At 37.7% G+C, this 24254-nt stretch overlaps 1 protein-coding gene across 2 annotated transcripts; it reads right to left on the bottom strand.

Moving 5' to 3' along the window:
* Positions 1–1846: 1846 nt before the first annotated feature.
* On the bottom strand, positions 1847–24210 carry LOC112557770 (condensin complex subunit 1-like). Of its 2 annotated transcripts, none has more exons than XM_025227801.1 (34): positions 24140–24201; positions 23274–23402; positions 22839–22911; positions 22303–22361; positions 21033–21205; positions 20750–20898; positions 20451–20578; positions 19973–20096; positions 19377–19524; positions 18617–18739; positions 18105–18179; positions 17493–17627; positions 17152–17242; positions 16626–16761; positions 15723–15839; positions 15035–15102; positions 14708–14832; positions 14166–14416; positions 13613–13697; positions 13222–13358; positions 12806–12935; positions 12609–12693; positions 12183–12350; positions 10753–10913; positions 8875–8989; positions 8530–8653; positions 8167–8322; positions 7605–7782; positions 6924–7018; positions 6460–6540; positions 6138–6324; positions 5430–5580; positions 5065–5223; positions 1847–4836 (listed from the first exon to the last, which is right to left on the bottom strand). In XM_025227801.1, exons 2-34 carry the CDS (start codon positions 23389–23391, stop codon positions 4727–4729), a joined length of 4215 nt encoding a protein of 1404 aa, XP_025083586.1. In that variant the 5' UTR covers positions 23392–23402; positions 24140–24201; the 3' UTR covers positions 1847–4726. The 2 variants fall into 2 exon arrangements, with proteins under 2 accessions (XP_025083586.1, XP_025083585.1); XM_025227800.1 differs by having other exon boundaries at positions 1848–4836; positions 24082–24210.
* Positions 24211–24254: the final 44 nt, after the last annotated feature.

Raw genomic sequence — 24254 nt, 5'->3', positions numbered from 1 at the left:
CTTTTTTCATTCAACACAGAATATAATATTTTAAGTTGACAAACTCATAAGGATAAGGTGACCAGACATTTAACGGCAGATCTGTCCACGCCACTACAATATTCCATTTTAAAAAGAAAAACGTTTTTTTAAATTTAAATATAAATATTCCTATCTTATCTTGTTTTCCTGTTTCTTTTTCTGGTCTGAAGAAGGAACGCCCAAGCATTACACCTGCAGATGTTAAGTTTCAAGTCTGCAGTATACAATTTCCAGGCCGAAGGTAGGCGGGGCGTCGGGCTAGAGGGCCAGGTGTCAGAAGGCCGGTGGACACCCAAGATTTATCGCGCATGAACCGTCTAGATTCTAGAAGAACATTCGTGCATTGAGGTCTTAAAATTAATGTGACACTCAAGGGGCCTACAAGCAAGTTGGAATTGACAGTAAAGAGGTGGATATGTTACTGATGTATGGCCACTCTGTGAATGGAAAGGATGGGCCCCGCTGCTGGCACTACAACCTCTAGGCCCGAAGTGAGATGTGTCAAAGGAGCTTGTTTCGTAGTTACTTCACGACACCGTGAAACTTTCTCTTCCCGTCTCTCCATCACCAAGCAAAGTACATTAGTCTACAACTCTATACCAGGGGTACGGCCTGTGGATGCCTTTGGATCGGCATCGTCTGCCAAAATGTAAAATGCACTTGTTTTCTTTTTTTTTAACATCGGCCTAGGTCAATTTGCTAAAAATTTATTATATCAAGAACAACAGAGTTAGAAATCAGCAGTCCGTAGCATTCCAACACAGACAAAGTAAAAAGACTCGGACAACCGTAACCAAAGAAGCTGACACCTTAAGAGGGACGACCAGACGACCACCGGCGATGTACCAGCGGCGCGTGCAATAAGATATCGGCCGGCAGGTCATTGTCGTCACGGGTCAAACACCGGAGCCTGCAGAGCGACGAAAAAGAAATAGGGATCAACAAGACACCTCCAAAACCAAAGGCGCGGATGAGAATCAGTTTACGGTAATCAGATTTTTAAAGACATGCGGGACTTTGATGGACTTTCCAAAAAGCGGGACATTGGGCGTCCCGCCCGGACATTTTATGAGCAGGCGGGACACGAGGTCTAAAGCGTCTGGTCACCTTACCTCGGGGCTGGAGCGCGGGGCCCCTTCAAGAGCGGGGCCTGGGGCGGCCGCCCCATTTGCCACCCCCTAACGCCGCCGCTGCTTGTAGCAAGATAGGACCTCTCCTCAAGATCAGAAGTTCCCTCAAGGTGTTGTAAGGACAGAACCGAGCTCTCAGCGAGAACCAATGGTCTGTGCATACTACAAAATTAAAGTTAACAGTAGAGAAACACGTAAAACTTTTAGTTTCAAATAATTACAGCTTGCAAAGAAATATGTATAGTGGGACTATTTTTCTTTGATATCACTGCGCGAGTTGGTGTTTGATCGTCTGCTAAGGAGTAACTACAAGTCAAATTTAAATAAAAATAACATGAAAAAAGCTAAACACATACAACTCACGCTTTATTTTTGGTTTTGATAAAAAAATACCACGAAAATGTCTGCTAATCCATTCAGCAACACTACAAAACACAGCGTCTGCATACCTCGAGGAACTTCTGATCTTGAGGAGAGGTCCTATCTTGCTACACCCTGGGGTAAAATATGAAATAGTGTCCGCGGGGTCTAGACGCTTTTGAATTTCGGAAACAAGACGCTTTGACCCCCGTATGCCATAGTTTGCCGCACTTCACAACTACGGCTCCAGCAGGGAAACGGTTTTCTCTGATAATGTCACACTGTGTGGAGATTTGTACTTTCGGAGAGTCATAAAAAAAAAAATAGTTCATGGGAATGCACAAAACATAGGCTACACTAAAAAGATATATCTGTCAACACCTTAGGATCTTTCGCGGTTTGCTGTTGAACAAAGGCCTGCGAGCTTCGGAGGTTGCATCAAGACGAAAGTATTACCTTTCACCCATCGTTTCACCCTGACAGACGATGATCAAACACCTGCCTCAGCCCGCCACCTGACATATCGGCGCTGTAACGAGCACTAACTTTGGATGCACCTCTTGGCAGACGACCAACAATCGGATGTCCAACCTTTTGTCTCGTGTCACTGCAGATGGTGGTATCAAAGCCGCCCTCATTCTCATTACACCTTGATCAAAGACTCGATCACTGCAGACGTTTCCACCAAGGGGCGGGTAACCATTCGCTCAGCATGCACACAAACCCTATCTCGCAACTCTCTGGTGTCCGCGGGGCCTCCTTCGCTTCCAGGTGAAAGAGGATTTTCCCCAGACTATAGTTTGCATGCTGATCAGGTCGCTGACAATACTCCCCGAGGGCCACTGGGGAAGAGAGCAGCTAATCATGTAAATTGGGCCTGGCTAAGACGAATTTGCATGTTGTTTTACTATTTTATCTTTTACACGCATCCCGTTGGAACCTTTTTTTGAGCAGAATCATAGGCCCTTTGGACACAGGATAAGACGAACTAGATCAAAGCCTTTTCGCATGTGATAAAACTATTTCCCTTAATGCGAAAGGCTTTTTTTAAAATCAATAAAAGTTAATCGCATGAAACAACGAAAAAAAATCGATAGTCTTATTTGTAATTGTCCTTGTGGATTAATAAAGAAATATTTTATTGTATCCAAATTTTGCTGCATATTAATGTGCTCGTGTGTTTGTGATCTCATCTCGGAACAGCGTTCACTCCCACTCCCCGTGTTTCCAAACTTCGTGAATGACCTTCCCACCTCCCTCCTTTCTAGTCATTTCCGCAATGCGGTTGCATTTATGCAAAGCCGTCTTGCTCTTAATTCAGAATTGTCACCTTTTCAATGGTATTGCTCAGCAGGCTGCGGCTGGGATCAGCTTCTTGCTTCACTTCATCCCTTACCGATCCCATCAGCGGAGAAAGATTTTCCTCTTTTTATTTTGTCTTCTAGTGACGTGATACAGAGGTATTTGTTCCAGCGGACAGATTTTAAGACTTTCATTTCTTGAAAGATTCCAAAGGCGATGGTTCAGGATCATGCACACGCAGCAAGCTGTACGAGATGAGGAATCCACACAGGGCTTTCTCATAATGTGAATGTCTTAGATCACACTGCCATGGACACTAATTTAAAACACAACATACAAAAAAAAAAACACCAATATCAATTTCAATACCAAAAAAACGTTTCTTTAAAAATTTACGTTTTTGATCATTTATGAAAAAAAAAAAAAAAATAGTGAGAGGTGGGGGTAGAAAGAAAACAAAATTCAAGACTCGAAAAGCCTATTTATAACAACAGACTGAATGCAAAGAAAACAACCATTAGGTTATCTGCTTTCATAATAATAAAATAGCATTTCTCTAGCACATATCCCTGCTGGGAGCAAGCTCAATGCGCTTTGACATAAATAATAGGATAGCAATGTTCATGTGGCTCAGCAGATTTTATAGCATAGTTTCCCTGTTACAAAAAAAAAAATTAAACAAGTAAAACACACATAACAAAAAGCTACATTTTGAGACTCTTACAGTCAAACGAAAGATTCATCTGAATACTTCACTGGAAGTGAGTAAGCGAACGCGACAGCGGTGCAGAAACGGAGAAAATGCATGATGACACCAAACGATCTTTCCCCAGACGACATCGCTGAAGCGCACAGATCCAAGTGCAAAGCTTCAGAACATGCAGCAAAGTGTATGGTTTGTATATCAGGAAATGAAAAAAAAAAAAGTATTGCCAAGAATGCCGTAAAAGTTACAGCTTCAGTGAAGGGGACACAAAGAATCTTGTAAAACTTAAGCAACACAACAAAACAAAGAACTGGAAGCAGAGACCGTTAGAGGATGAAGATGACTATAAGAAGAAACGACGTTGCATTGTCATTGAAGAACAATCCATAACAGAGGCAAATGGCGCAACAAACATCACAGATCAGTAAGAGCCACTAAAGTCGACGGAGATGCGTGGATGAGAAAACGACAGAGCTACCGGTTAGGGGAAGGGACATCACTCTCTCTAGCCTTGTTAGCTTGAGTCGACGCACAACTTCTGGTTGACAGTTTGCCTTGGCTTAGTCCATAGCTTCATTGAGAAGGAAAAAGAAACACAGCTTACCATGATAAGTGACAGCGTTTAAAAATCCTTTTCACAAAAGCACGAAACAAAATCACCTTTGGATATTATTAAAACGGTAGTTCTGAAATTTCTTCCTGAGATATTTTTATGACAGTCAAGCATCTGTTAGTTAAGCAAGCAGTCACACAAAAGTTGTAACAGTTTTTTTAAGGGTCAGCCGTGGGCTAGGCTAGGCACAAGTTTCATGCAGTTTGTAGTTCATAGATTGTGTATATAAAAACCAGTTGAATATAGTTTACTGTATGCCAACAAATAAACTGTTTAGAAATAATTTGATCAAAAGCATAAAAAACAAGAATGTAAATCTATAAAAGATATTGTTATTAATAAAGTGATATACAATGGTCTGAGAAGTAGAAAATACATAATTCATCACTGTGACAGTTATATTCGGACAGGAAATAAATTGTGACCCAAACTCCATGCACTATCATAAACTTTAACTGTAATGTTTGTGGATGAATAGACAGCGTGCACTATAGTGATTTATCCGTTCTTAAATTCTTGTATCTCTCTCTCTCTCACACACACACACATCATTTTCTTTCATGTTCTTTCTTGGGGGAAGGGGGAACCAGTGCTTTAAGGGGAAAAAGATTCCGTCAGGGGTTGTGCTCGCCGGCCAAGAGGCACTTTACCTCCCTTTGTTCTTGCAGGAACTGGGCTTGCTGCATCAAAACATCCACTCTCATCTGAATCAGAGGACAATAGAGAGGGTGTGTATTGTAGATTATTTTTGCAAAGATACAGAAAAATGACAACACACATTCACACCGAAAAAGTCATGTAAGAAAACCCCATAAAACTAGCAAATATTCCCTGATGGAAGTATCTGTGATAACCAATAGCTAACAAAATAAATCTAAAAAGACAGAGGGAGCAGAAACAGAGCAGAGACAAAAAAGGCTAAGGACACTTACCATTTTCTTCTATATCAAACAATTCTTCCTCATCTTCATCTGAGTCTAAAACAAATTTTGGTCGTTGATTAGGTCTTCTAAGTGTAGATTTTCTGATTGGTGGGCTCTCAGCATTTTCATAATTTTCCACATTCTCCTTTTGTTTAGCTTTCCGTCGCCCTTAAAACAACAACAGAACAGTTTTATCAAAAAGAAAGAGCTGCATTCTTCAGCCTTTCAAAACTGAAAGCATAGAGGTAAAAACTTTCCATCAGTTCACTCTTAAAAAGCCATTAATAATGAAAAAAAAAGTTTCTATGCAACTACACAACTCATGCAACAGAAAGTTTCTTTGGGCAGTTCTTAATGTGATATGTGATACACACCAGACATCTTGGTCTTTCCTGATGTTTTGAACTGTTTTCTTTGGTGAGCAGCTGAAGAGGAAGCCTTACTGGCACGATGAGTTGTTTCTTCCTCATCTAAGCCCTTCCTGTGACCCTGTTCTATCCGCTCCTCTAGCTCATCAAGCAAAACCTGGAAGCAAGATATTAGTGTAACTCTGTTCTAGCCACTCTTAAAAAAAAACCTTGCAGCAAACAAGATATTACTGCACTAAGGTCTTCATTGAGTTTTTTTTTTTTTTAAACTTGTGTATACCTAAACAATGGACCATTTGAGAACTTTCCAGAGTACAGTAAATTTCAGTAGATTTTTTCTTTATAAAGGAAATAGTGAACTGGCTTGCAACACATTTTTATGTCTGCAAATGCGACTGAAATTTGAAAATATGGATTAGAAACTTTAATTGTTTTTTCTTCTCAACAAATCTATCCCAGTGATTTTCCGAAGATGGTTGCTGCTTCTCCAAATCTTTTAAGTACGCTTTGACAATTGAATAAATTTATTCAACTTCACTTTAAAACATTTTTTAGTAAATAGAAATGCTTGTCTCAAAAAAAATTATCAGAATTGTATTTTTTAAAAACATCAAGAATGCAAAGAAAGTGGATTACAGAATAACTCATCACAATCACCCACCCACACCCACCTATGCAAACAAAACAAAACCTCACTCCTTTAACTTTGAATACCTTTGCTTCAGGTTTGGTGAATCCAGTTCGAGATTTCGAGATAATTGTAACGAAGTAACCATACACAGCATCATCAACCAACTTATCAGAAAAGCAGGAAAAATTTTCCTGCAGCTTGCGGAGACCCTTGTCACTATAAGACAGCATGGACAAGCAGAATGACAGGTCTCTCCACTGGCGCTCATTTCTGAAAATCCACAAAACTGCGTGTAAAAGCATGAAAGGATGTGGCAAATTAACATTTTCAGAAAAAAAACAAAAAACAAAACAACAACTGAAGACTAGAAAGGAAGACAAAAACATTCACAAATATCAAACTCACCTAGTGGCCCGATATCTATGGCACAGTTTCTCTATCAAACTTTCACACAGTTTATCTTTCTGGATGAATGAGAAGAGGTACCTGTTTTGATAAAACAAGTGATAGATTACTTCTTGTTGCCAGCTATTTTATCAAAGAGAGAACAACTGCCTTCTAAAAAACAAATATAGTTCACTTTTGTAGCAAATGTTTCAAACATGCCTGTGTTTTTAAACCTTTAAGACAGGATTGCATATAAAAATTTTTATTTTTTTAACAAAGAGTACATTGAACTCAAGTATTTCACTCACATTCTTGTGATGGACTAATGTAATAGCTGATGTCTGCACTTAAATATCTCACAAAAATTTTATGGAAAACTCTCAACGCATTAAAAGCTAAAGAAAGCAATTTATTAAAAGCTAAGGAAATCGCAGCAAAAAGTCACATAACAAAATCAAAAGACAGGAAATGTATGAGCTTACTTCATGATGGTATGGAAGTGGTCTTCTTCAACTTTGAGGTCAGGATCTGACAGTCGACTGATAGCATCAGGAAGGATGTTGTACAATGCATTGCCCTGTGCAGAACAATCGACTGTAACTTCTTATAGCATGAAATCTTAGAACTTAAGGGGAGAAACCCTTGTTTTATAAACTGTATAACTGTATTCAGAGAATTAGAAACTGCAATCAAAGCCTGAAAACTGCCTGCAGTTTTAAAAATAGCTGTAATGTACACTCATTAGTTTTTTTTTAAAAACATGTTTGAAAGGCTGCCACTTCACCACATTAAATAACACCCACAGAGCTGCTAACAAGAATAAACACCCTCATAGTTGATGATTTCCAGCACTGGTACCAAAACAGGCAGAGGTTGGAATCATTATATATCTTCACAAGGATTATTTTTTTGAAGGTTGTTAATATCTTGCAATTAATAAATTTTCATTTCTTTCTGGATTGACCTCATGAGTATAAAGATAGAGAGGACAACCAATAAAGAAGTCTATCCACTAATAAACACCAAATCCTAAGAAGAAAACAACTTGAGATTGAGATTTTAAAAAAATCCCATTCTTGCAGCTGGTAATATCAAAATGCTGCATACATTCGCCTATGATAGCATTTGCTAACTGCATGTCCGGTAAGTATGGGTTATCTTACCTTCTTGGCAAGCTCATGGAAGAACAGTTTTGCCAGCCCAGAGATTTGTTCGTCATTGTCCACAACACAGATAGCAAGCTCACTGATCTGACCTTTAACTTTCACCATGTCATTAAGAATAAGGTGTGTCAAGACTTGAAGTGCATACCTGCGCACCAGTCGAGACTCATCTCGGAGCCTGTAATGCAAAAACATTGCAAAGTCCCCAAGTGAGTCATGCTTCTTAAGATCAGGGCACGAGACCATACAAGTACGAAAGCTTTCCCCCAAGTTTCCATTGTGAATATTGAGACTGGATATGGCACACCTACACATATACTCATAAGGGAGGTCCGAATGTTCAAACAATTAGTACTTCAGAAAATTTTTTTTGGGGTCATGCTTTCTTCATCTTAAGCCTTGACATCAAAGAAAATCCCTGCATTTATTCTGTTGAAAAGTGTCAATAAAGTAAAAATTAGACCAGAAAAAAAAAAGAAAACCATTAAAATTCTTCAAACTTTAAGATTTTCTCTTGCATTAAGCCCCAGTAGGCTACTGAGGGACAAAGTAAAATTCACACCTGTTATATAAGTGAGGAGTCCAAGGTTCAATTAGATTTGGAAACCGGAATGCTAGGTCACCAACAGCGATCATGCTGTTGGCACGGATCACCTCACTTGGAGATTTTTCTAGAATAGTGAACATCAGCTGCAGGTGTTGCTCACAGAAATCAGAACTGGAGACAGAAAAATTAAAAAGTATTTTACTCATTCCTCTCTGTGTATGAAAGACAACAAAAGAGAAAGAGAGATCACGTAAACATGAGCATGCATGTAAACAGCATATGAGCCAGAGTGATGACTCTACTATGACAATGTGTCTGCCTTCTGCTGATGTAGTCTCAAACGGCAGCACTGCTTTTAAAATGCTTAGCATACTATACCTGACAGACATGAACTTGGCCAAGGCAAGAGTGGCTGCAGTGCGAAGTTCAGGCTGGGGATAACGGCCTTGGTTAGTGCACACACTGAACAGCAGTGGCTGAAAGGCTGCCAGCAGGTTTGGTCCTGAAACATTACATATAAAAAAAAAAAATATTTGGATTGAGATGGATGTTTCTAATTCTGTGCATCAGCCTTTTAGTCACATGAATACACATAATGGACTTAAAAGCATCCATCCTAAACCCAAGACAAGTTACTGACTATATGACAATCATTCTAAATCAAGGAAAAAATATGTCATTGGTAATGGATCTGACAGATTTTAGTTTAACCAAGGTGCTCACCCACAACAATATCCTTTTCACAGATTCTGCGAATGTACTCTGCTTCTGCATCATCTGCAGACATTCCAGCCAGTCCCATCTCTTCTTCAATGTTTTCCCCCTGGGCATTGGCATTCTGTAGAAAACATGATTATTACAATACCAAGAGAATTACTCAGTGAGTCCAGACAAAAAAGTATTAGTTTCTGGTCAATGCTCATTTTAAGCTGTTTCCTATTTTATTTAATTCACTTGTGATAGTGTTTGTACATTTACAAGAGAATTTTAATAAAATCTCCATACAAGTGAGGAAGTCTAAGGTACCCCTGTCTAGAGTTGGCAAAGATGTAGACAATTATGGACACAAACTTTACACCTCGAAGGAAATAAACATGAGTGTATGGATGCCAAGACAAAGATCTACTCTGATCTCAATACCCATGATCATAATTTTCCTGTTTTACTTGTTAACAATGAACTAGTTAAGGAAGACAAGATAGTTCACTTTCAGAGCTTGACTCGGACATATCACCAAGCAAAATCATAGATACTATTATTGCTTCGAAGAATGGTAAAAAGTTGGTCCAGATGGGTTAATAGGCGAGTTTTTTAAGAACTCATCAGTCCTAGGCGTACCATTTTTGACAGAGTATTTTAAAAAGATATTAAGAACAGGTGTTTATCCAACTTCATGGACAGAACCTCTAATCCAACTGCTTCACAAAAAAAGGAGCGGTAGACAAGCCCAATAATTAGAGAGGAATCTCACACTTAAATATTTGCAGCAAGATTTATAGCTATATTCTAAATAAAAGACTAAGTAAATGGATAGAAAAAGATGAAAACATTAATGATGTACAGGCATGCTTTCAAAGAAATTATAGCACTGTTGACCACATCAATCTTTACTTGTGTTAGCCCAAAAGCAACTTGTTAGCTGGAAGAAATTGTATGTGACATTTACTGACTTTCAAAAAGCATTTGACTCAGTTATAAGGGAAAAACTCTGTACAATAAGTTTGAGAGGAAGAATGTATAACACTATAAAAGTAATATATAATGGTGTTAAAGCTTAAGTAAAAGTAGGTGGTGTAACTTTTCTATGTTCCAGGTGCTTGAAGCAGGAAGAAATTTGTAGCCCTGTTTTCACTGTTTATTAACGAGTTAACAAAAGATGTAATTGACAGGGGTGAACATAGAATTCAGTTAAATTCAAATATCCTAGAAATATTTTGCTTGATGTAGCATTAATTTTGGATACTGTTACTTGTCTGCAGAATCAGCTAAACGTTTTAAATGATATATCATGTAAATTAAGTTTAGTAGTTAATTTAAATAAGTCTAACATTGTAGTATTTAAAAATGGTTGTTTTATTTCTTCCCAAGAGAAATGAGTATTTGGAGTCCAAAACATATCTGTTTTAAGTAAGTATAATTATTTGGGTTTCTACTTGTCTGTCTTTCTCTCATGCTTTAAACATGACTAGTCATGCCAAAAAGGTGTAGTTGGAATCCTTAGGGTGGTCTATTGGTGAACAAGCTCCTGATGTTTTCTTAAAATTGTTTGACTGTCAGATTCTTCCTATGACCTATGCTGCAAAGCTATGGGGAGTTGTTGCCCATCTCAAACCAATAGAAACAGTTGACACTGCAGCTGAGTCATCAGACAAATTTGTCAAGTGTTTTTCTTTTCATTTACGAATGATTGATGTTACAGGGAAAGTAAAAAATACATTTAAAAGCTGAATCATTGTAATTATTCTTTTTATTAAGGATATCCGTTTTTGTGACTGTTATTCTTTTACATATTTTAAGAAAAGTCAAAATGAGAACCTCATGTAGACATTTTACCTGAAAGGAGGTGATCACTATGAATGAAACTTTACAAGCTGTTGTTACCTTTTTCTTCTTGCAGTTTTTATCTTCTTGCAGAATGTTTCGTCGTTTCAGTTCACCTAGCACATTTACCTCCAAGTGAACAAGCTGCTGTATAGCCACTTGCCCAGCAAAGGACAACAATCTCGTCAGCATGGTGCTGATGACGATGTTGACCTCCCCTTCTGCCAATAAAAGTGAGGTAGTATTGTATTAATGGCTGCATAAGCAAGCAAGCTGATCCAGATTGCAAATAATTAGGCAATACTGAGGTAAGCAGAAAAGTGCACACGCACACACACAAATGTGCATATATACAAGCACACTTTAACCTTTCCCGCAAGGTTTCCCCTGCTTAAATGTATATGTGCATATTTTCTTCTATGACTTGATTTTCAGAACCTATTTTCTACTTTCGTCACTTTGTTTCATAAAACTTCTTTATTAAGACCTTCCCAATTACAACCCCACAATTTTTCAAGGATATAGTTTGCTGTATAAGATTCATCCCTTTTACAACTACCACCCCAACCTGACTATGACCAACAGTTAGTGTTCTATTGCTATCTTGTTTGCAAAAATTGCGTGTTGAATAAAATTTAAGTACATTTTTAAAGCCTACTTCTGGTAAGTCGCTTACCTTATTATTATTAAATTAGGTAAAATAAGCAAATATTGAAAGAGACTGCTTGTTCTACAATTCCCCCACAGACTTCTATGAATCTGTGGAGTCACCTGTCATTTCAATCCAAACCATATTGCTCCAGTCATAGATAACATATTGTCCCAACTCCTAAAGTCAGATCCATCCAGACTTAAAAGAAAATCGGTCTTCGATGACAGGAGTAGCAACTAATGTCAAATATTATCAACAGAGACACATATTCTTTGAACAAGTTTAGCTACCATCATACTAAACAAAAATCATGTTGGAAAATATAAATAGTATGATTTAAGAGAGTGTCTTTGTCTGCTTTTACCTGGAGAGTTAGTTCCCCTATAAATCTTCAGCTAACAATGGCAGAATAAGCATGATGATATGGTTTTAAGAGCATTATTTTAACATAACTTGAATTAATAAGTGTTTGAAGTCATGGTTTGTGGAATGAAAGTCAGTTAGTCAGTCAATCATCGTTGAGTCAATGTCGTTGAGGGAAGCACATGGATAGACACGGCAGCTGATGGCCTGTAACATGATCAGGGCATCAAAATGTTTTGTTTTTATGCAAGCTTATCTCAAAGTGATGGAGAACATATTATGCTCTTTGAAATTACAAAAAGATGGACATAATATTAGGTGAACCTACTTCTCCATTTTAAGACATCTGTGTTGACCACTTGCCTGTGGAATGAAACTAGACTGGTTAATCTCATTACTACAACCCCCTCTAAGTTATGACCTGATTTTGGTGGATTTTAGTCTTAATAGGAAGGTTTTATGGTACTTAACTTACCTCCACTCTGGCACTCATTAAATGCTTGACATTCCTTTAAAGTTAATGATGCCATCTGGCGTATCATTTCTCCACAAACCATGTCTGGTTGGTCTGCAAGTCGATATATCACCGTCACAGCTTTTTCAGACAGAGGCACCCAGAATGAACTGTCTGTTCTCCTCAGTCCTAAGCAAGAAAATCAAAAATGTTTTAGAAAGTAATTTGCTTCTTTATTGTGCCTCTCCCTCTCCCCTAGCCTCCCAAATTCCCTTTCCACTGTAAGTCAATCAGTGTAGGAACTGTATGAATACTCAAACTGTGGTTGAAATCTTTGGTTGATTAAAAAGAACAAAATCTGAAAATTCAGAGAAAAAAAAAGTTAACGGTAAACTTTTTTTAAAAGAGAGACAGAGAGACTAAAAACCCCAAACAAAACAAACTGACCTGTGACAAGAATAGTTCTCAGGCGAGAAAACAAGAGGTGGTCTGGAGGAAGGCAGAAAGGCTCTGTGGCAGTCTGACCCTTGGTCTTGGTAGAAAATAATAGCAATTAAGTCAAGAAGAGACAATAGTTAAATTAATATTTGAAAACAACAATTTTTAGATACAAAAAATATGCCAACAGATGTTCATGCACATACCTTTTTGCTGGCCAGTTTCAGAACTGCTTGACATGCAGCCTGGGCTAAAAGCCAGTCACCTTCTGCTCGAGGCCCAAGACCTTCTTCCACCAAGACCTCCAGGTTGCTCCTGACAATATCTCTTTCAGCCCTGTTATTGGGTAAAAATAAAATAGAAAAATGGACTGCAGGTGAGATGCTTACTGGGATGCTAAAATTTCATAAAATATCATAAATCATGAATTTTTACAATTTTTGTGTCAGAAAAAAACTCAGGCTTCACAGTTTTAGAGAAAGACCTCAAGCTGTCTTTTTTCCTCTAGAGTTCTAGAGTTCTCAGACAATCTATTCATAAATTGTGCATCTATGTGCTTTACATAGTGCAGATTAGTACATGTAGTAACAACACATTGTATGTGGAAAAGAAATCGCCTTACTCTGCCACCATGGATATGAGCAGGAGCGCTGCTCGGCTTTCTTGAAGGGAAGTGTCAGATATCTTTAATGTAAAACGTTCCCACAGTACTTGAATAACATGTGGAGTTATCTCACCTCTATGCATGAGCTCTGTCATCTGGAATAATACCAATGCGGGGCAAAGATGAGCATTTAAATATGTACCAAGTGAAACAGATAGATGAGTAGTAGGTTAGACAAGATTGATGATGGATGGTGATGGATGGTGTGGTTTGTTGCTGTGATGGTGGTGCTTCCAGAAAAGCAATATCTCCCCAACTGGCTCTCAAAATAAGATTCTTAGTAGCTGGATTCCTCTTTAGTGAGAAGGAAATAGAAAAACCAGAGTTCAAATATGAACAGGCATCTTACCAGAGCTTCTAGGGAAGTGATATCCCCACAACTGGCTCCCAGAATTAGCTTGATTAGGTTTTTAACAGCTGCTATGGCTTTAGCTCTGCACAATGAAAACAAAATTAAAATTGAGGGTAAAATAATATCTGGAAAGTAAGACATATATGATTGTTCTTAAAAAATTTAATAAGTAATAATAATGCAAAATTTGTAAAGCGTATGTTCCTACTCCTAAGGAGTATGCTCTTAGTGCTTTTTCTTTTAAATTGATGCAAGTTTCAAAAACTGCTGATAAAAGTACATGCAACCCCAGAGTTCTTCAGTAATCAAACTTTTTTTCACAGCAGCTTAAAATGTAGCAGTAATAGCTCAGGTCCAAGTTAACTGAAACCGACATCACAGGGAGAATGACGTCAGCAGGTGTTGACGGATATGAAAAAAAGGGAGGTTAAAAAAGCAGACGTTTAAAAGACGGAAGCTGGATCAGAATAAAGAGGCTTACTCTTACATTTAAATAACTTATTCTTCCCACCTTTACTCTAGCCCTCAAAGCCAAAAGGCTTTCACTCACCTTTGACTTCCTGTTGGTTCTAGGTACAGGCGCTTGTAAGCGCTCACCACAGTGTCCTTCACTGCCTGTTCCTTAGACCAGATCAACACCAACATGCGGCGGATGCCAACAATCGCAGCTGAGACACCAAACTCGTAGCTGGTCACAAAGAACTCAATGGCTTCGAAGACATCTGAGGTGTTCTTGGATCCCAGTAACTGGCATATGATTGGGACAGCTTCCTGTATCTGCCCCGCAAATGCAAGGGAGTTCTGAAAGTAAAGATGCAGTCTGGCTTTCTATCATCTTTTTAACACTTTGCCAACATGCTAAGGCAACAACATAAGTGACTTTAGATTTTTTGGTTATTTATGCAGGACAATGAAAATGAAAGATGTTTGTGTGTCAACAATTATCCTCAAAGAAGTGCAACACATTTGAAAGAAGCGCTGCTTCTCTTACTACCCTCCCACCCCCTACTCTGAAAAGTTGCACCATATTACTTTACAGATGCACAGTCTAAGGTAAAGCTCTGGACAGTTCTTTATTTTGTTCGTACTCACTTTGAGGTATTGCACTAGCACTTGCTGTTTGGTCAGTTCATTGACCTCTGCCCCTTCTGCTAGCTGAGACAGACTTGCACAGGAAGCTGCCTCTGTGACCTTGGCTAAGTCTAGCTTATGGTGCTCTGGTACACAAAAATTAAACACTTTTTAATTCTCTAATATACTTCAAAAATTATGTCATAAAGCTCTTAGAATACACCCCACACACACACACTTTCTGAAAGACACAACATAACCTAATGCTTGTCTGGTCACAATACATCAAACAGCACAATCAAGAGAAGCACATCTTGTCAAAAGGAATCAACACTGGTCACGCCTTACCATAAAAAATCTTCTTCAACATAGATATGTAGTCACAGTTGACTTCTGAGCCATCTGCATCTGGTGTTCTGAAGTGCAAAATAAAGATAACTAAATCATTTTATTTTTAAAGTCTCTTAAAAGCTCACAGAAGTGATTTTTAAAGTGCTTGAGATGAAGATGAAGGACAATGCTGCTAAACAGATTGACTTCTATTGTAGCAGCTGCATTTGCCAGCGCACTTTGCATCTGTGTATGCACATGTTTTTATGTATGTGAAAGAAAGGTATGCATGAATGAATGTGTATTAGAATATTTAACTGTTAACTCTGACAATTCAAAGGGAAAAAAAATTTCAGCTTGACTCAAGTAGCAAAGGTACAATTGCCAGACAAGAAACACCTTCTTCGGCCTACAAATACCACAGCTAACGTTCATGACCACAAGTAATAGTGGCACTTTAGTGCATACTGTTAAAAACGTTTTGGGTGTATAAGCTTAAATGTGCAATAACTTTTGCCAACCCTCTAAAGTTTCACATCTACACTTAACCAACCATGTCCTTTACTCTGAGCCTTGCAACCTTTGGTCGCTGCACATCAACAGCAGTCAGAAGTCAGAATTATGCAGTAAATCAACCACAACCACAATGCTTTTGCTTTTTAGAATAGGAAATATATATTCCAGAAAGTACACATGAAGAACTCACTGATTTATATCTTGAAAAATGTCCTCTTCAGAAAATGCAAGTTTTGCTGCTTGCAGCAAAATAAGAGCTGAATGGTAATGCTCCTCAATTAGGAGACTGTAGATCTTGTCCATTATGCTGTTCCAAAATGACAAGATAGTGTATCGTATTATAGGCATGCTCTAGGGATTACCATAAATTTCAGTCTACTGAATGCACCTAAGCCACACTGGTTTATAAGCCACAAATATCTACAACTTGAGAGCTGCATCACAGGCATTTCGTCTCATTTTTGGAATGATGAGAGTGTGCGCTTCAGCAACTGATCTGAATGATTTAATTGTATGTGGCTTTGTTTGCAAAATGTGAACAGTAAACAATGTAACGACGCTAACTGTTAAATTTGATTAATTTTTTTATGAGCTCCATGTTAATTGAAAATTAATCAAAGTCTGAAAAATCAGGAAAAATCTGCAAACAAGCTGCATTGCTGTTAAAGCACCAGTGTTTAAAGCTGGAGGAAAAATGTTGCTGCTTATAGTCTGAAATTTACAGTAATTTTATCTATGGTTCCTAAGCTAGCAAATATCTCAGTTTCACAGAGTTAATTACCCAGTAACTAAGACTATATCATGCAGATGTCACATGCAGAGAAAGAATAGCATGTCTGAGATGAAATCTGAACCAAGGTCATCCAATGCACATGGTATTGGTGACAGGTGCTAACTGTTTTATTAACTAGACTGTATTGATAAAGCAAGGGAGCAGATGAAAGGACAGAGTACTGCCATCTATCCTCCAAAAGGATAATGGGACATTTTTTTAGGGGGGCATAAAAAAATACATGGTAAGCCACAAAATCTTTACAAGCTACATAACCAATAATCTTATGCCAGATAGCTAAAAGAAAATGTGGCAAATTACCCATAGAAACCGTCTTCTGTAATGCTGTCTACATCTGTATCAGAACTTATATCCATTTCATCTCTGGCTGTCAAAGCTTGCTTGATTGCTGGCAAAATCTTGTTCCATTCCTCCTCTAGATCTTCAGCAGACCTTACTATAGGACAAAGCAAACAATTGCTGGCCTAACAAGGAATCTTAGAGTACACTCTTCTAAATCTGACCTCAGCCTCATTCATCAACTGTGGATTGTCTGACATTAATCCATTACAATTTGACCATTCCACACCCTATCCAAAACATCCCCACCCCAACTCCAAACATAAATAAATAAATAAATAAATAAAAACCTGACCAAACAAATTAGTACTTTCTTGCTAAACAGAGAGAGAGAACACTGTGCATTTTAGAGAAAGGAAACATTTCTAATTATCTTAGAGATATTTATATGTTAGAGTGTAGGAATTATTCAGTAAATAAGAAATTACCAGTGTTTAAACAGCAGTAAAAAGAGGCTGACTAACAAAACCAAGCATTTCAAGTTTACCCGCAGGTGGTGACATCTCATTAGATGTAATCATCTCTTCCAGCTTGGCTTTCTCTTTCTCATAATTCACAGCTAGCTCTTCCACTGACAGCTGTAAAAATATGTGGTCACATATTAAGAAGATATTATTGCAGCTTCTAATAAGTCTGTATTTAGCACCATTTTGATATTTGTATTACTTAGACGTTAAAAGGAAATAGTAGTACTTGAATGGTAGTTGATAAACTTGTCTCCTGTACAGCACAAAGGAGTTTAAGCTCAAGGAAAAAAATAAAAAACAAAACAAAAAAGAATGTTTTGATAATATCTACAGATATTATTATTCCTACATTTCTACTCACCTTTGCTGCGAAGGGATTACACCTCAAGATGGCAGTCAAAAGTTGAATGGCATAGCGACGCACTTGGCTAGATTTGTCCTGCAATCGGCCTAACACTAAACTCACCAATACCTCCTGGCGAGGCAGCGGCAGGCTCTAGAATATAATTCAATATAATACAACCATCATCAGTGGTTTGGCACATGATAAAAAGTGTGATGGAAATGAAGTTTAGAAGAGCAGAAGAAATGCCTAAGATACATAGAGAGGGACAACTTTTTTTAACAACTGACAAAAGGATAAAGATAGATTATAAAAACTGCAGTTGGAAACCATATGCTCCAAAAAACAAACAATAAATAAAAGATACCTAGTTTTCAGCCAACACATTCTTTAACTCAGTATAGTACTATCGTTTAATCAGACTTTAAAGGTTTTACAACATGAACCTTGCATATATCAACTCATATTTTAATTGATTTAACAAACTCTTTAAAGGTTTCCTTCAGGTAAGCAAAGAACACCAGACAAGCTTCAGAAAGAATGTTTTGTCTAAGATGTAAAAAGTGGGATATCCTTATTAGAGTTAAACCAGAGGCATAGCTATTATAGAATGAGCTAAGCCAATGCTACCTTTTCATTTACAATTGTGAGCCATATCTGTAGAACCTTGCTGCGTACAAAGGCATTGCAGTCGTGAATGTGGTCCTGTGTACAGCAAAGTGTAAAAAACATTTTAGATGTTTTTCTTTACTCAAAAAGATAAAAATGAACTGTATCAGTAGCACAAGGGAGAAGTGAGGAAAAAAAGACGATAAGTTTATTCTTCAACTTCTCTAAATGAAACTAATTTCACTGTGTCTAAACTCTCCCTGGATCATTGGACAATTAAAAATTAAAAAAAAAACTTCATCAATATTACTAGCTCCCTGATGAAAACAGTCACCATTACTACAACCATAATATAACCTGCCCAAACAAGGCACTCCTTTCTAATGCTAAAAGAGTTAAAACATGACATAGTTGACAGCTATCAGCAGTCGTAGCAATATCACATGACAGACCTGTAATCTGTCTGTTAGCATTTACTATAATCATAACACACAGGTACATCTCTCTATATATACAACTTTCACACCACAAACCTGTAATCTGTCAAAAAATCCATCTCTTGTAAGCCGTTGGTGTTGGTCCAAGTCATCTTTGTTAAGTACTCTGGTGAGGATTTCTCCCATCATGCCAAGAACACCATTCCGGAGACTGTAGGACTAAAGATAACCAGCACAAATCAATATGCTTTTGGTTTCTACTGTCTGAGACAACACAGAGAAGTCTGAAACCCTGATTTAAAAAAAAGACTTTGAAGTTAAATATTTCAGTGACAACTTTGTGTCCCTTAATGAGAATATCTGTATTGTACATGTAATTTTATATAGTTTTATACAATTAAAAGTTTTTAAAGCTGCAAATATCACCACTGAAAAAAAAAACAGTTGCTTTATCATGATCAGAGGTAAAAATAAATAGCAACTGTAGGGGCAGACATATGGTCCAAATTGTGTTTAGGTCACATCATGTGGAATGTGAAACCTAACCTCATTGACATTCTGCTGCCTTTACCTTCTCCAACTTTGCAATTATCCTTTCGACCGTAGTGTAATTATGGTCAAGAAAAGTAAAAACTAAAAACCAGATTCAAATTAAACAGGTCCAAACATTGAGCTTTGCAAAGATATATATATATATCCAGCTGCTTCCTCTGTGTGACAGCATTTATGCATGCACACACACAAGACTCTCGCACAGGAAGCTGTTTCCTCTGGAGTAAAGTGGCTTGTCTACTCACAATATGTGCAGCTGTTTAACAACTAAGCCTTCAACAATACGAATGAAAATGTGGCTTACCTCCCCATCCAAGAGTGCCAAGACAACACTGACATTTGGCAGCACTGCAGCTGGTACCTTTTCAGCAATCTCCACTAGAAACTGTGAGAATGCCCGTGCTCCTGAAGAGTCTCTGGCAACATCCTGGGGATCTACTTGTCCAATCTCTCTGTGGAAACCACAAATGTATAGTACTTAAAGAAATAAATTCCAAAAAGGAAATGAAGCTGTTGCCTGACAGAAACATATGATTCCTGAAAAATAAATGGTTCTATCAATGAACAGTTATCCAGAACTTTTTTTGGGGGGTGAGGAGTTGGGGGAAAGAGCTCAAAATCAACTACATAAAATTCTTTCAGATCCTTTATTGTTAGCATACCGAGTTCTGATGATTGCCGTAATATACAGAAAAAATTTCTACACAGTATTTTGTATCTAGTTTCTGTATTTATGTATGAGTGTGTATTTCTTTGGTAGAAGTGAGTGTGTCTGTTATAAGTGAATATGGGTATATGGTTGTTGGTGATTCAGTTTACTTCTGTATATCATTTCTGTAAAGCACTTTGAGCAGATTGTTGGAAAAGCGCTATATAAATGTTCCTCAAGACTATACTGACCTCATTATGTCTCTAATAACAGTTTTGTTGCCATAATGATTGACAATTACTTCTGCCATTTGTGCCAGGGGTGAAACCAGATGTTCGAAGTGCTTAAGCATTTGAACAATTTTGAGACTGGCACCTGCATGTTAAAAAAAATGTAATTTTTAAAGCAAAGCATAAAAACCATAAGCTTGTCCTGTCCCTTGTGTTCGTCCAAATAAAAGCTTTTTTTCGTCTTTTATTAACAATTTTTGGTCAACCACGAACGACACATTTTTCACAAGTCTTTTTGATTTGTGTTGAGGGATTTCTAGTGCACAAGATCTAATAATAATGCAGCTATGAATAATAAAGGGTGATTATTACACTAGGCAAGTGTTACATAGATCAGTTTTGCAACATACTTTAAATATCGATCAAAACTACAGATACCTACAGCATGCGAACTAAATCAAACTTCATTAGAATGCTCAACCAAAATCCAATGACATACTTAAACTGTGGTTACAGCGCTTGACCAGAGTGCCTATTCCGTGGCAAATGGCATCACGCATCTCCTTCCCTTTTGCAGTTGCCGATGCTGGATTCTCAAGCAGCTTATACAAGCATGAGGAAACCAAGCTGCAAACATTTATCACATATCCAGGTTGGAATAACAACACTATTTTGTACTTAAGAACTATTTCAGCATTTTTTTTTAAATTGTTATTTACATTAAAATGCTGGTGTATTCTTGTAAAAAGCTATTTCTTATGTATGCCATATACTTAAGTCCCCACACCACAGCCTTACCTGACAAAATCTTCTTCAGCAATAGGAGGAACCCATAGTTTGTTCAGATTCAGCTGTAGAATTTGCACCAGAATTGAGAGTGCTGCCTCACGTTCTCCATCCCAGTCTATCCCACTTTTTGTCTGTTGTTTAGTACTTTTCCCTCGAATCTTCAAAAGAAAAATAGGAAAAATGGAAATACCTCAATAGACTTCACACACACACACACACACACACAACCTTCCCCCCCCCCTCACACACACACACACACACACACACACACACACTTCCAAATCATACTTACCTTTTTCACGGCAACTGCATTGGGTTGACTGGTTTCAGTTTCATACATCTCAATAAACTGGCAAAAGAGATACATTGTCATCTTGAGGCCAGTAACATAGCGAACACGCATATCTGCAGGTACATCCACATCTTCAAGAACACCACAGAGGCTTGAGTGAAATACCTTGACAACTGTATTGAGAGAATATAAATATACTATGTTATAATGATGATGATTGATAATGATTGATGATTATGATGATGATTGATGAGTAAGATGATGATGATGATAGGATTTGCATAGCACATTTCCCCCACATGAGTAAGCTTGATGCACTTCACAAATTACCAGGAGTAGTGGGGAAAGTTTCCATGTGACAATTGCGTACATACAAACACAACATACATATACAATCATGAACTGGTGAGCAATACAAGAACATAAAGGATCCAGAAATCCCATAGAGGGTGTATAGTCTATGAAGCAGCAGAGTCGTTGATGGTGTCGAATGCAGCAGACAGGTCCAGTAGAGTTAAGGCAGAAACATCACCACTGTCAAGGGCAGATACTATGTCAGTGGTCACTTTAATTAAAGTTCAGTACTATGAAAAAGTCTATATCCTGACTGAGCATGGGGGATGAGCTGGTGCTCTTGTAAGTAGACCAAGAGCTGTGCCAAAACTACTTTCTCTGTGATCTTTGAGAAAAAAGACAAGTTGGATACTGGGTGATAAATGTTCAACACACTGTCATCAAGCATGGATTTCGAAGTGGCTTCACCAGGGCATTTTTAAAACAAAGATGGGAAAACACCTGGTGAAAAAATGAAATTTACAATGTTTGTAATGGATGGAAGTAAAATATTAAAGCACCCAAGAAGAAGGCTTGTGGGTATTGGGTCTAACTGGCAAGTTGTTGGCTTGGCTTTCAGAATAATTGCCTTTATATCAGCATCAGACTGGTTGAAATTTGGTCAGAGAGCATCCAAGAAGAATGTCACATTAACATTGCTAAGAAGCAGGTCCACTGAGTGCATTGCTATAGTCCAGCATATCATGAAATTCTGAGAAAAAGGTAGAGGCTGTGAGTTTGTTCTTGGCACTCGGAGGGGGTCTATAGATGCAGAACAATAGTGTCGAACAATAGGGAGCCAAAAGAGAGACTTGTACACATTCAAAAGATGTATGTGGGAATAATAAGGCAGTAACAAAAGACAGACACTTTGCAAATGATGATTAGCAGATAATAGCAATGTGTAGGATAGGGGAATGACTCCAGACAGACTCACCTCTGACAAGACTGTGCCACACATCTTCAACAAGTTCACTGTCCAAATCTCTTTGAACTCTGTCATAAAATTGGAACTAGAGAAAATTTAGGAAGTTGGTACAGAGTCAGTTCTCATAAACATTTCTAATAATGACTTGCTTTCAACAAATCATCAAAAGCATTTAGTTTATGCTAGTTTATGCTCTGACTGCTCAGTAAACTGCTTGTAGTTTTACAATCAAGAGTAGTGAACAGGTCAGTAAAAAATGAAGAATGCAAGATTTAACACGTAGTGCGGGGGGGGGGGGGGGGTGAAATTTACTAATACTGGGAAACTGGTGGAAGAAACATTTTAATTAACCTGATGAGTTTATTTCATTAAGCTTGGAGTTAAAATGTGCTTAAAAGGTGTTACAGCTACCTAAATATGACTCATATCTAAAGCTAGAAGAAATTAAAAGGAAATTATATTTAAGTTTTATATACTTGCTACACAAGATCACTAATGACTGCATGAAAGTAAAGCAACTTTTCTTTTCAATTTGCTATGCTTACATAAGAACACTGAAGACTGCATCAAAACTCTCCACAGCAGCAAATGCATTGTTTCTGGATGCATTTTTGAATTCTGAAAGTATGAAGACATAAGAAATATAGAATTAATGATGAAGAATGAAAAACATTCATATAACAATACAAATGGTAAACAAAACTTTTTCTGTCCTAGTTATATCTTGTTTAAACATATCAAGAATAATAACAGTAACACAAATGATAAAGCATACATGTGAAGTGTTCCCAGAAAAGCTATTGGTACTTCAAAGTTAACAAAGAAAAATATGGACACAAAATGTATGCACCATACATTTATAGATGACTATGCTCTTGTCAGTAGCTATACCTACAAACGGTAATCAATAAAGCAAAACACACACACACACACACATATACACACACACATACACACACATTGTGCTGTTTATATCCCACCTTGCACAGCACTAGGTATTGTGCTGCGACTTAGGACTTCTGCTACACAATACTGATTGACAGATGTCTTCCGCAGCAGATCATCTCGAGACACTGGGATGATGAACTCAAAGTTCATGATGAAAGCGTCTGTGAAAGTGAAATGCTTAAAGGCATGAGAATAACCACGAGTAGGCTGTTTCTTCTACAGCACAACAGAAAGGTTTTCCTTGGGTGCAATATGCAAACTAACTCCACTACAGGGCTTCTGCTAAGGCTAAATTCTTTGGGGTCCCAGGGACCCCTTCTTTAGATTTTTAAGGGGTCCCTGTTCTTCGCCCAAATTTGAATGGGACCCCATTGACGAAAATTGAAGGGGTCCTCCGAACTTTTAATGCGTACTGTACGCAATTTTTTGCGTAACCAGAAGCCCTGCACTATAACAATGTTCAAACCACTGGAGCTTAGCAAATATAGGTAATATAAGTACAAAGTTGGAGACAAACAGATGACATTCGTTGTTTTCTGGATTTTGTCAGTAATATTTTTATCTGATTTTTTTAGACTTAGTAAGCATAGATCAATAAAGACACTTGTAGTGTTTGTATACAATTTAAATACAAGAAGAATTGTGTGCTGCACGCGCACACACACACACAAAGTTCTACCATGCACTGTCGGATGCTACAACACGTTACTAATATTTTTTATCAACACTGATGTACCAAAGTCCTCTAATTTTCTACAACGTAAAGCAATTGCAGATTGTTTAATGGCCAGTTAAAGCAAAATGTATATACAAGAATTGAAGACTGTGGATCGAACAAACCTCAGCTTTTCTTTGTAAAAATTATGATCATAAAAGCGGAATAGTAAAATTCTCGTACGGTATCAAAGACTTCAAAAAGAGCGCGTCTCTTCAAATCGCCTAGGAGGAACCAATGAAAGTAAAGGTTTCTAATTTGTGTTCATTAAAAAAATGACAAATTTCATTTAAATTGT

Source organism: Pomacea canaliculata, linkage group LG2 (assembly GCF_003073045.1).
Source record: "Pomacea canaliculata isolate SZHN2017 linkage group LG2, ASM307304v1, whole genome shotgun sequence".
Taxonomy (NCBI): Eukaryota; Metazoa; Mollusca; class Gastropoda; order Architaenioglossa; family Ampullariidae; genus Pomacea; species Pomacea canaliculata.
The sequence above is the reverse complement of the archived record's forward strand: the minus strand, read 5'-3'. Positions and strand labels throughout refer to the sequence as shown.

Bases quoted from the DNA above. Each gene is read 5' to 3' on its own strand.
- LOC112557770 (XM_025227800.1), bottom strand. From the start codon at position 23,391: ATGAACTTTGAGTTCATCATCCCAGTGTCTCGAGATGATCTGCTGCGG. The intron at 15,103-15,722 runs GTGAGTTCTTCA...TTTGCACTTCAG, and splicing joins ATTTTTCAAGATATAAATCA to AACACCAGATGCAGATGGCT. The intron at 12,694-12,805 runs GTATGTGCATGA...TTTTCTACCAAG, and splicing joins TGAAACTGGCCAGCAAAAAG to ACCAAGGGTCAGACTGCCAC.